Below are 12,705 nucleotides of genomic sequence, written 5' to 3'. Positions count from 1 at the left end.
CTAGAGCCCTTGTGCATCCCAGCTGCCATCTCCTGGGCTTGCTGTGGACAGGAGGTCCTGGAGTATCCATGTTTCCTCCTTCTCCATGCACAGCCCCTCTCATCCCCACTGCATCACTCAGAAGCACAAACCCGTAAAAAGTTCCTCCAGCTCTTTGAAGGATTCAGACACCCACCCTCCTCTAGGAGGAAAACCCAACTGAAATGACTTGAATTCTCGATAGATTGTCTGGAATATTTGGGATTTGTTTTTTTTTCTGAATGGGAATGAAGTTCTGCCTGGAAAATCTGGAGTTTCCCTGTCGGTGCCACCAGCGCCTTCCGCCTCGCCGGGTGCCGAAGCAGCCCCCGTGCTGCTTCCCAGCAGGGGGGTGTGTGTGTGTACATGTTCCTCAGAAAGCAGCAGCCCTTTGTCGGGGATTATCTGAGGAGAAGCTGGCAGCAGAGGCAGCGCACACTGACTCAGGGCTGCGTATCTCAGGGTGTTACATGATCTCTGTCAACACCAGGGCAGCTAACTCCTTAAAGACTTCCTCTGCTTATGCTTTGCTGCTGTGTGTAGGAGGGTGGATTTTCTTCCTTTCTCCCCCAAGACATGCACTTCAAAATTCTGTTTTTCCTTTGAGGCTTTGGATGTTTTTCCAAGCTGAAACACAGCTGCCTCCCAGCTGGGATTGTTTTCTGTGGCATCTGTGTCCAGAGAGCTTTTTGGGTACAGACACACGCTGGGGTGCCAACACACCTGCCTTGCAAAATGTGCTGGGGAAATCGAGGGGATTCACACAAGCAGGACAGGGAGGTGGGCAGGACACTGCCTGTGGGTGCTGCCTGTTTGCCAGTGTGCCTGACCTGACCCCATGAGGACAGGAGAGCGTCTGCAGGGCTGGCAGTGACACAGAAACATCTCTCTTGGACCTCTGCTGCTTGCAGAGCACCACGTAACCCATCCTGTTCTTCTCCCCTCCAGGACCTTTTTGGGAAGTCAGACCCCTTCTTGGAGTTTTATAAACCAGGTGATGATGGGAAGTGGATGCTGGTTCACAGAACAGAGGTGAGCAAAACTCCAACCTGAGCTGCTGAGACACCTCCATCCTCACATCAGCTCCTCTTGCCCTTCATGGCGTTATCTCATCCATTGTCTGTAGAGCAGGGTGGGATCCAGGGATTTCAAAACCTTACAACTCGCTTCCTGGTGTCCAGTTGAGGCTGCTGGACTCCAGCAGATGAAGGTTCACTGGGGCCAGTGAAGTCTTGAAATCTTTTCTGTGCTACCCACTGCTGTATCTAGCATGCAGAGAGGGAGATGGTCTTGAAGCCCATGGTAATCTCCAGTCTCATCCTGAGCTTAGACTGCGCCCCGGGCCACTCTCCCTCCACTTGCAGGAGCATCAGGATGAGCTGTGACCTGGGGAGATGGTGAAGAGAGGTGGGAAAAGGTTAAAATGAGCTTTTGCCACACCTCCACCTAAGCCAGGTGTTCAGGCACCTCCAGTTTCAGTGCATGAGCACTCGGCCTCGTGTCTCTCGTGAGCCAGAGCCACAGCCAAGGAGGCAGAGAGCTGTACCAGCTCTTGGTGGGTCTGATCAGGGCCAGCTGACCTTCCTCTCCCTCATTTATACCTGCTGTGGTATTTTGATCTGAGCTGGTCACGTTCTCAAGCTGCTAAAGCCAGTGATGTTAGGAATACCAGGCACAGCACAGGCAGGGAGAAAAAGGCTGGATTTTGCTTTAACAGTGGACTAATAAGTACTTTTCAACTGCTTTCTTTCTTCTCCTCAGAGCTTGTTTCAAGGCTCTTTTTAGTTTGCACACAGTTCCTGGCAGCTGGCAGAGAGAGGAGGGGGAATCACTGGTGGGGGGGACTGACAGCAGCTTCCATAGCAGAGGAAGAGAGCTCCATTTCACCCCATCTCACACCCTTCTTTTTCCATGCCTTTTCTTGTCCCCTCAAAGCCTGGTTAAGGAGTTGTACCATCACAGGAAGCTGCTGTAACAGAACACAGGGGGAGCTCAGGTGGAAGGAGAAAGTGGTGTTTATTTACAAAGTCTCTGCATATGTTTGGTTTTACCATTTCTGAGCAAAGTCCATGGGGATTTCCTTCACTCACACACCCACATGCACATGAGCACCAGGATGTGGGTAGTGCCTTGTGTCCTGTGGTACCAGTACAGGCCGTCCTTATAACCTCAGCTCTGCTGTTTAATTTTTGGTGCTTTCCCACACACCTTTCCATGCATATTTAGTTCACATCAACCTTAGTATTTCTCCTGTATTTCTGTGGGAGCAGAAGGCTGGGGCCTTCCTTGCTTTTTCCCTCGTGATTCAGTGTGTGTAGCTGGGCTTTGACTCAACAAGATGTGTTCCTCAGCTGTGGGGGTTTGGAGTGGCCTCCAGCCCTTCCTTCTGGAAGAGGCATGGGAAGGTGACTGTGCACCAGCCACTGCTGGCATGTCTGTAAGCATGTCAGGTTTGTGGGGAGCAGAGTCTATACTGGTGTTTCCTCTGAGTAGCTGCCCATTGTCCTGTCTCACTGGATCAAGGTCTAGACAAGTTTTCTTTCAAGTAATGGATGCTCCAACAGCCTCCACCTTACCAGCCCTGGATACATCCAGCTGCCCTGAGAGGGATACCACGTTAGGTGACCCATCCCTGGTCAAGGCCAGGTTGGATGGGTCTTGAAGCAACCTGATCTAGTGGAAGGTGTCCCTGCCCATGGCGGGGGATTGGAACTGGATGACCTTTAAGGCCCCTTCCAACCCAAACCATTCTACGATGCTGTGACCATCTTTGTGCTTTGAGGCTGGATATGAAGAAATAAAGTTCTCCATTCTTGCAGCTTCCAGTGCAGGAATAGAGCCAGCTTTCAGTCTGATGCTGGCATTTCTCCTGCCAGCAGACAGGGCAGGTGTGACAGGGCAGGATGAGTGCACCACTGCAGCTTGTTGTCTAAGCACAAATGTGAATGCCCAGCTGGAGCTCTGGATCCTTCCCCACCCACTCTGGTGACCTGGCAGCCTGTGGGCAGCATCTCGGGATGTGTGGGCTCCCCCTGCTCTCCCAGGCTCCTGGAGGAGGTGTTTATAAATTCAGCTAAACTGAAAGTTCCTGCAGTGTCAGGGTTTCCCCCTCTCTCAGTGAGAGCCCCGCTGTCAAACAAGATGCCAGTTCCAGGTCCCGTGCAGCTGTTTGCCCACAGCAGCAGCCATGGATCTCTTCTTTGCTGCTCTGTGCAGTGACTGTCCCAGCTGCAAAGATCCAAGGTCCTTCACACCACATATCCCCCGTGTTTGCCTTGCACAGATAAGGGTTAATTTGCTGCCTGTGCCTGACTTCCTGAATATCCCTGTGAATCTTTCTTTGTGAGCACCACACCTTTGTGAAAAGGGATCTTTGCCTGCCCTGCAGGCACCTCCGATGTACACAGCGTGTGCCTGGAGCCCACTTGAGTTTGCTTAGGTTTCTACTAAGCAATTGCATTTTCTCAGGAAATGTCAAAAAGCATCAATTAATATTTCTCCAGCCCAGGCAGCAGATGTTACACAGATGAGACAAGAGAGCTTAATGTGCCCCGGGCTGTTTTGGCTTCCCAAGGGCTGGTTGCAGCATCTTGCTGCTCCATCTTCCCAGTGGTCAGACCCCAGATGGATTCAGGCTGTGTTTGGGTGCTGGGGGGCTGTAAGCAACGAGTAGGGGGCAAGCAGTGGGATGCAGAGGGCATAAGTAGTAGCTGCTGGCCTGGGAGCTGTGGAGTGAGTGGCTGTGCCCGTGCTCAGGCATTGCTGTGCCCGTGCTGCCCAGTGTGCCACAGCTGTTCTCTCAGGCAGTTTTCCTTAATTGCTCCCAGAGGTGGATAAATCACCCAAGGCAATGAAAACAAACCTGGTTTAACTCACACACGTGCTGCAGCCTGAGAAGGGGAAGCTGCTGTGTCTCAATTATGGAGGCAGGGGAGGGCTGACACAGCTTGCCTGGCCTGGCCCACTGGGAGCTGTTTCAGGGTCGCTCGTGGAGATGTGTCCCTGCTTTGTCCTGATCTCTGCCTGTGGATGTGCCCTTTGTAACAGCATCCCTCTGCTCCCACCTCCAGGTGATCAAATACACGCTGGACCCCGTCTGGAAGCCGTTCACTGTGCCTTTGGTGTCACTGTGTGATGGAGATATGGAGAAGCTGATAAAGGTAGAGGGGAGCCCTCTGGCTTGTATTGTGGGGATCAGCCTCTGGGGTTGACTGTTAAACATCTGAACCCCCAGGACTGGCTTATTAACAAACCCCAAAACAACAAAAAATTCCTTGTTTGGGGTCTGCAGCAGGAGAGGCTGGGGACTTCAGCAGCCCTTGCAGGAGATAGTTCCTGTTTCTGAGGCTGGCTTGTGCTCCTTCCACCCCAGGTGGTGTGCTACGACTACGACAGTGATGGGGGACACGACTTCATCGGGGAGTTTCAGACCTCAGTGGCCAGGTTGTGTGAAGCCCAAGATGCCTCTCCAGTAAGTGCTGACATGCTTTAGGGAAGAATGAGGAAGGGGTTGATGACAGACTTTGGTACTTGCACCCTCAATCTGTGCTCAGAAGCCAAGTCCAAATTCCTTTCTCCTTCCACCCACAGCGTGAGTGACCCAGGCTATGGCTGTAGCTAAAACAAAAAACCTGAGCTAGAGAGAGCTAAGGCAGACTTTGCTGAAAATCAGGCTCTGCTGGGTGTCTGAAGCAGCACCCATGATTTGGAGGTGCCCTGTGGTTTAGGGGGCCAGAAGGGGAGCTGTGACTTGCTGCTGGGGCTGCATCTGCAGCAGGGGCAGCCTGGTCCCCAGGAGTGCAACTCAACACCAGTTTTGTGCCAAAGGTGTCCCCGTTTTGCCCTGAAGTGCTGGCCAAGATCCTTGGCAGATACCTCCTGATTGAAGGTGTGTTGTGAAGACCCCTGGATAGCAGAGCTTTGCACTGATGTCTTCACCAGGATTGCAGGCCATTGAGTCTCCTGCCTGGGGAAACTGAGGCACAAAGCCATGAAAGTGCCCCGTCTAGGACTGCACAAGGTTGTAGTGCCAGAGACAGGCATTGAGCCTGTTTTTCTTCTGGATTTGCAATCTATAGCCTGGAAATAAAACCTTCCTCTTCAGCACTGGAGGGAGGCTGCCCCCAGGACATGCTGCTGGTGGCATCTGCAGCCACGTGGCACAGCCCAGCCCTGCTCTCACACCAGGGTCTGTCTCATGTCTTGCAGCTCGAGCTAGAGTGCATTAACCCCAAAAAGCAAAAGAAGAAAAAGAATTACAAGAACTCTGGGATCATCATTGTCAAGTCCTGCAAAGTGAGTATGTGACTGAGATGTTTCTTTCATCCCTGACTGAGCTTGGGTCTTCTTGAGCTCCCCCATCCTTTATCCTCTGCCTCTCTTGTGTTTCCAAGGGCCTGCATAGCCTGAATAATGATGACAATGATGACAATTGCTGAAACACTGCTTTTTTTTGTTTTTTCTTTCAGATAACCAGAGATTTCTCCTTCCTGGACTACATCCTGGGAGGCTGCCAACTGATGTTCACTGTAAGGACTTTTGCTTCTCTTTGCCCGGTAGTAGTAACACCTATGTGATGGGCAGAACTGGGGAGTGAGGTTCAGTGTGAGATTTGGCACCAGCTTGGGGGGACTTCTCATGACAGTGAGGAGCTGCCTGTTTTGCTGTTAAACCATGTGGGTTTGGGGATTCTGGGGATGCTGAGGTACATCCAGTAGGATGGAGGGAGCTGGCTGGACTTTGACTGAAGGCCAGATTTGCAAAAAGACCTGACCCTTCACAAAATGTCACCAGCTTCTCTCTGTATTTCAAGCTTTAACCACCCTCATTTTTTTAATGGCAGCTCTCCTTATTCTGAACCCAGATGGGAGGCTTTGGGATGTTACAGAAATGGTTTTCTGCATTTTTACTGACATTTCCACCTTCTTTCAAGCTGGACCACAGTTTGTCAGGAGTAAATAAGCAAGAACATGACAATCCTGAGTGAAACCACCACAATGCAGAAGTGGGTTTCTCAATTTCTGCAAACTTTCCTGGTGCAGTATCCAGAGAGCTGCAGGCACTCGCAGTTAGATCAGTTTGTATTTTGTTGTTTTATCTGAAAACATGATGGGGGAAGAGTAGGAGGAGGAGGAAGAGTTGCCATAGGAACAGCAATGATTGGGAGAGCTTTTTGTGTGCTGTTCTGCCTCTGTGTGCTTTGGTCTTGGTGCTGGAGAGTGAATAGAAGAGAAAATCAGTGAATTTATTGGTAGTACAGAGCTCTTGCATGAATTAGGTTTGAATGCAGAAATTTTCCCCCCATCTAAAGATCTGCTGGTTATTGGAGGGCTCCTCCTCCTCCCAAGGCATCTTTGGTCCAAAGGGTGTGTTTCCAAAGGCCACACTGCAGAAACTCCTGAGCTGGCAGGAGGATTCTGCACACACCCCCTGCAATTTGGAAAGGCCACTGGCGTCCTCCCCACCAAGGGAGGGGCTCAGGAGAGGAGGGCTGAAGCCAGAGAAGAGGGTTTTGGGCCCAGTCATGTGCCTCGTGTTGGAAGCAGACCAGCTGTGTCCCTCTCAGACTCAGTGCCTGAGTCCTGCTCTTGATGGCATTGCTTGTACGAGCAGGGCCCCTGCCTGTCTGACTCCACTGAGCCCCCACCCCGTGCCTCAGTTTCCCTCTCGCTCTCTGGCCATGGTGGCTTGGCCAGAGCTGGACGCAGAGGTGTTCCAGAGGTGAACCACAGGTTTGGTGAGGCCGTACAGTTGTTTGACAAAGAAGTTCATGGATGGTTTGGGTTGGAAGGGACCTTCAAAGATTGTCTCATTTCACCCCCCTGCCATGGGCAGGGACAACTTCCATTGGACCAGCTTGCCCAGGGCTTCATCCAACCTGGCCTTAAGCACTTCCAGGGATGGGGCAGCCACAGCTTCTCTGCACAACTTGTGCCTCACCACCCTCATCGTGCAACATTTCTCCCTTATCTCCAATCCAAACCCACACTCTTTCCAGTTTAAAAACATGTTCCCTTGTCCTGCCATGCTGTTTTACCAGCCACCCTGGCACAAGGTGGTGGCACGTTCTGGGCTGTGATGAATTCTTGCCCCAGCCAGGCCAAGGTCCCTTCTCAGGCAAACTGCCATCCGTCCTCTCCCATTATGGATATGGAGCAAAATCTCTCTCAAAATCCCTGAGCTCAATTTAGCCAGTGGAGTTATTTTGGGTTTTGCCTCTTTGCTAAGCAAACGAGTCGAGTGCAGTCACGCTGCCTGTTTGCCTTGTCCCAACTCTTCCTTCCCAGTCGTATCAAATTGGGTGGCTCAGCATCTCGCCTCTTCTGGCCAGATTTATCTGGGTCTGAGATAGGCATTTCTACAAATGCCTTTAAATAGAAAGCCTAATTTAGTGCCTTCCTGACAGAGTCCCCTGAGAGCTCAGCATATATTGGTCCCTGGGGAAGCCTGGTGAAGAGCAGGTCTTCCTGCCTGCAGGGAAAGGTCTGCTCAGGGTTGTGATTCTTTGGTCAAAGACCTTGAGATCCAGATACCCAGGTGGCCCCGGCTGCCTTGGTGTCCCTGGGGCTACTCAGTTCCTGTGCACCTGGGAGATGGGCAGCGAGAGTCCTCAGCTGGAGGTGGTGGTGGCTTGCTCCAGGAGTTGGGGCTGCTTGGGGACACCTTATGTGATGCTCATTGATGAAAACTGGAGGGGTAAGAGTGAATGACTTTGCCTAATGTAGTATTTAATCAGCTTTTTGCAGGGAAGGTGAAGAAATTGATTTTGTTAAACCTTTTCCAAAGTTTGAGGTTTGGGGTTTGAGGGAACTGCGGGTGGGCCTCATAGCAATGGAGGCTTGGAGGCCAGGGCTCTGGTGGCATTTGCTAACAGAGGATGGGTTTATGCATCTCTCTTGTCCTCCAGGTTGGGATTGACTTCACAGCTTCCAATGGGAACCCCCAAGAACCCTCCTCTTTGCACTACATCAACCCCTTGGGGACAAACGAGTACTTGTCAGCCATCTGGGCTGTCGGCCAGATCATCCAGGACTATGACTCGTAAGCACCGTGCCCTTCTGCCACCACCCCTGTTTTGCAGATTCTTCCCTGGCTTCCCAAGAGGCTTCTGGGATGCATCTGCCTTGACCCGGGGCTAAGTAATACCTTAAGAATGTTATTTACCATAAACATCAGGATGCAGGAGGAGAGGGTTGGGACAGGCTTTCTCCTCTCCCCCCATTGCTGCTGTGGAGGGGAAGGAGCCTTAGCAGAAGTGGAACATCCTCTGCTGGGGGCAGGTGCTCTCAGCTTGCTGTTGTTTACTGTCAGAGCTGTGACCCCAGATTGCCTCATTCCTCAGACATCCTGAGGAGTGGAGAAAACATAAAAAAAAATCCTCAGACATTGATAGAGAAAACAAAACAGAAGTCTGTTGCTCTCACTGTGATGGCTTTTGTGACCAAAATGGATTGCTCACTTTTTAAAATCTCCAGGGTTACATGCTTGCAAGAGACGCATGTGTTTGGGCAAGAGGATGCTCCTGGTCTCTATGGGAAACAGAGCAAAGCTGGACCCTTTTTTCTCTAAAGATCAAATTCAAGGGGGAATATCTGTTCTCTCTTGAGAATGTTTATCTCCCATTTAAAAGCACTGTATGTTTTGAGAGAAGCTGTGCAAGCCTGCTTTGTGTGTGTCAGTACACTCATATGTTTTCCTCCTTCTCTTTAGGGACAAGATGTTTCCTGCTCTGGGATTCGGCGCCCAGCTCCCACCAGACTGGAAGGTGAAGTGCTGTGGCCACCTGAGTGTTTGAGATGGGTTTGTCCTGACATTGCCTAGGCAGGAGCAGAACTGCCAGGGCTTGGTCAGGGAAAAGCTGCTGGGGAGAGGAGGAATGGGCAGATGTGGAATCTCAGCCGGTGAGATGTGTCAGTGTGGGTGGGCAACAAGGCAGGGATGGGGCATAAGCAGCCCATTCCTTCATTCTGCACTGGCATGAAAGCAGCAGCTCCCTGGCATTAATAGGCAGAGCCAGGCATTGATTCATTTTCCTGGCAGAAGGCAGGAACAATTCTGGGGAAGGGAAAAGGCCTCTGGATGAATGTGTCAGACGGCAGCTAAGTCTGGAAGGGGGCTGGGAGCTAGGGAGCCTTGATTTGATGTTGCACAGGCAGAGCCTGCAAGGACTGAAGCAGAGGAGCTTTCCCAAAAATCCACCTTGGTCTTTGGTTAGGATTAGACACCGGTCCTACAAGGGTTGAGCTGCACATCCTGCTCTTCTGGAGGGCAGGGAATGGGGCTGTTCCTGCAGCCTGGCTGGCAGATGGGGAGCATCTTCTCACGGCTGAGACAATGTGCTGGGACACCACCATCATTAATTACTGGCTGGGTCTTCTGGCCGCTCTTTGCTCACGCCCTTCATGTGCATTTTCTTTCTGCTCACTGGTTTTGAGGCGTTCCCAGCTTCAGGCTGGGGTTGGATCTCAGCGAGCCCTTTGTGTTCTGTGGGAGGGGAGCTGTGCTCTGGGCTGAGCACAGCGGGGCACGTAAGTCATGAGCAGCTGGGAACTGGGCTGGGAAGCTCATCACTGCCAACCCTCATGGCTGGGGATGTCCTGCCCGCTCCGGCTTTGTGCTTTTCTCTGCCCTCCCAGCAGCCAGAATTCATATGACTCAAGTGGGAGCTCTTGCTGTTTGCCAGCCACAGAAGGAGATCCCTCCATGTGTACTTTGGAGCTGATTCATCCTCCTTGGCCTGCAAATGTCTCTGGTCTGTCACTTTATCACTTTCGTTGGGAAAATCTAGGTAAGCAGCTTCCAAGGTCTAAGAGCCAGCTGCTGCCAGGGATTTATTACTTGGGGAGAAAAATGGGAATGGCAAATGCAGTAGGCATGGAAAAGGCACAGCAGCTCAGGATTGTCATGGAGAGCATCTTGTTCTGCTGCCCATGTGTGTGAGTCAGTGCCCACAGGAAGGGCATTGCTGGGTTGGAAACAGCCCTTCTGGCAAGCCCTTCTGGCAAGTGCTGTGTTGAGGATGAGGGCTGGGGGCTCTGCACGTGCCTCCTGCAGCCTCCTGTGGGCCGGGAGATGCTCTGTAAAAGCTACCAGGAAAAACACCTTGTTTTTCCCCAGAATGATTTCTAAGCCCAAATAAACGCCAGTGGGGAGCAGCTTCTTCCTCCCCAGGTGCTTGGGCCATGCCTACAGGCCACCCGTGACCCATCAGTTGGCTCCTGTTATCAGTGGGGCCATGTCCCTGCACCACTCCAGCTTGGGGCTTCATCTCAGTTCTCTCTAAGCATCACTGGCTCCATTCACTCATTAAAGATTTTTTTGGCTGTCAAGGCTCATTGGGTAATTTCAAAGCCAAAGCAGCAGCTCTTCATGAAATCCTGCGCCCTGTGTGACCATGGACAGAAAGCAGAGACCCAGAGACCCAAGTAAAGATTGCCAAGAGATACAAGAGGTATAAATGGTGCTTTGTGCTCCCGTTGCCATGGCTCCCCCAACGCTTCTCAGGCGCCCGGCGGAGCAAGATGTTTCGCACACAAAAGTCGCGTTGGAAATGTCAAAGAACATCTTGCCGTGTAACAGCTCTGTAGAGAGCCTCGAGTGGTTTCCTAGTAGGGAACAGGAGAGGGGAGCAGATGGGTTGTGGTTTCTGGGGGATGAGCAAAGGCAAAGCAGCAGCGGAGAGGGGGATTCTAAATGTTGGAGCCACACTGGTCACCTGGATTTGGGAGATGGGATCAGCCAAGGGAAGCTGGTGGCTTGACTGATGTGGAACCTCCAAGGCCTTCCATCCTTTTGCCAGATATATATATATACATATATATATAGAGAGAGGCAGACTGAGTCATGACAGCAGTGGAATTCCTTCTAGGGGTGGCAGAGAACCCTCTGTGAGGTTGTTCTTACCCTTTGGGGTGGTTCAGAAGTTTCTCTCTGTGAGTTACTGGGGAATGGGATACCTGTAGGTGCTCCATGTACATTTAGCTGGACTCCACAGAAACTGTTTTCAAAGTACAAGGTGAATGGGGAATGACATCCTTTCTTTTAAGTTTTTTGTTATTTTGAAGCTCTCCTGTTTATTTTTTAGGAGATATGTATATATAGATATATATTTTTATGTATATGTAAAATTCATAAAAACTCCAAAGGAGGTTTTGCAACACTTCTGCCATGTAGGGGTTCTGCTCTGTAGACAGTGAGGAACACAGCTTGAAACCATTTCATTGCTTCTTAAAAGAAAGATAAACCCCTCTTTTGCAGAGCAAAACATGGAAATATTTCTGCCTGCCTTGTCTATAAATACTCGTGACAGAATTTTGAACATCCTCTAAAAAAAAAAGAAAAAGCAAGCCCATTACAACTGCAAGTCAACTGAATTTGGATATACTGCCCAAAATCAAGGCTTCTGTGAGAAGGGGTGTATACAAAACACAGTCATATATTCAGCTTGTCTCTACCCTGGTGGCTGTGAGTGTTCCTGGTGGTGCTCTGCAAGCCTGGAGAGACCTGAGCAGCCGGTCACCAGTCAGGCAGCCCATCAGCTTTGCAGCATGGGGACGACTTTTGGTTGACTTTACTTTTGTTTGGTTGCTATTTCCCACCCCACAGCCACTTGTAAAAACAGTTTCTGCTGCTTTCGACACAATGCCCAGCATAACTGGAAAGTCTGAATCAGACGCGTGTTGCGTTTGCAGCCTCGGGAGGACTCTGGCTTCAGACGGCTTTGGAGGACACTCGTTTTTGCCAGCATTGGGAATATGTGTGTCCCAAAGCAATTCCCTTGCTGAAAAGCTCAGCAATCCTCCACCCTTCCGAGAGGGAGACAATATCCTTGTTTTGTAACACTGGCACAAACAGGGTGGGAGCTTTTTGTTTCAGAGTCCTTCAGCTGGTGGCCTGAAGGCCCAAATCACCCCTTCAACTTTCAGAGGTGCTGGAAGAGGCAGTTGCACTCCTTGATGCTCCTGAGAGTCTGTTTGCTTCTTAGAGTGCCTAAATTGCTGGGAGCAGAGTGAGGAATGTCTAACCCCACACATCTGGTGGCTGTTCACAAGCAGGATGTTGAGCCACACCAGCACTGGAAAGGTTCATACTGGAAGTCAGGAGCCCACTCTTGCAGCTGGGCCGCTGGGCTTTCTTTGCTGGCAGAGACAGGTTCAAAACAACTGTTGTCCCATGCATCAGCCAGGATCAAGGTGTGGGGGCTGTCTGCTCTTGCCACAAGACCTTTTTGCAAGACCATCTCCCTCTGAAAGCTTGAAAGGAGGTGGTGGAAAAGCTAAAGGGTCTTGGATGTGCTGTGGTGGAAGGAGGGGTTCATAGGCAATGAAGACCAGCTCAGATTGTGCTGGGACTTGCTGTCCATCACACCCAAGCTTTCACATCACCTCTCCCACGCTGCCTTTCACCCCCAGGCTGACCCAGATGATGGAGTTAATCAACTGCTGGTTTGCCATTGTACCTGACATGCCAGACCAGGTCTTCAGCACAGCTCACTCTGTGTCTTCTTCCCTCCTGCTGCATCATCCTCGTGCAGAGAGATGGGGAATGGAGATGCTGCCAGGACTGGCACTCCCTGTGATGAGTTTGAGTTTTCTCTCTTTAAAACCTGCAACAGGATGAAGTAATTTCTCCTAGTGACTGGTAAGATGGCACAGCTGGCTGAGAGTATCCCTTCTGCCTGCTTCCCCT

At 51.0% G+C, this 12,705-nt stretch overlaps 1 protein-coding gene across 3 annotated transcripts in view; it reads left to right on the top strand.

Annotated features, from left to right (window-relative positions):
- The window catches only part of CPNE2 (copine 2), a 43,636-nt gene that overhangs the window by 24,821 nt on the left and 6,110 nt on the right, over positions 1-12,705 (top strand). For all 3 annotated transcript variants that reach the window (XM_053952687.1, XM_053952685.1, XM_053952686.1), the window contains exons 6-12: positions 967-1,050; positions 4,089-4,178; positions 4,391-4,489; positions 5,227-5,313; positions 5,487-5,546; positions 7,925-8,058; positions 8,728-8,782. In XM_053952687.1, the coding sequence (XP_053808662.1) occupies positions 967-1,050; positions 4,089-4,178; positions 4,391-4,489; positions 5,227-5,313; positions 5,487-5,546; positions 7,925-8,058; positions 8,728-8,782 (609 nt within the window). The remainder of the gene's footprint in view (positions 1-966; positions 1,051-4,088; positions 4,179-4,390; positions 4,490-5,226; positions 5,314-5,486; positions 5,547-7,924; positions 8,059-8,727; positions 8,783-12,705) is intronic.

The sequence above is a fragment of the Vidua chalybeata genome, chromosome 11, assembly GCF_026979565.1.
Source record: "Vidua chalybeata isolate OUT-0048 chromosome 11, bVidCha1 merged haplotype, whole genome shotgun sequence".
Classification (NCBI taxonomy): Eukaryota; Metazoa; Chordata; class Aves; order Passeriformes; family Viduidae; genus Vidua; species Vidua chalybeata.
This window is presented reverse-complemented; position numbering and strand designations above follow the sequence as displayed.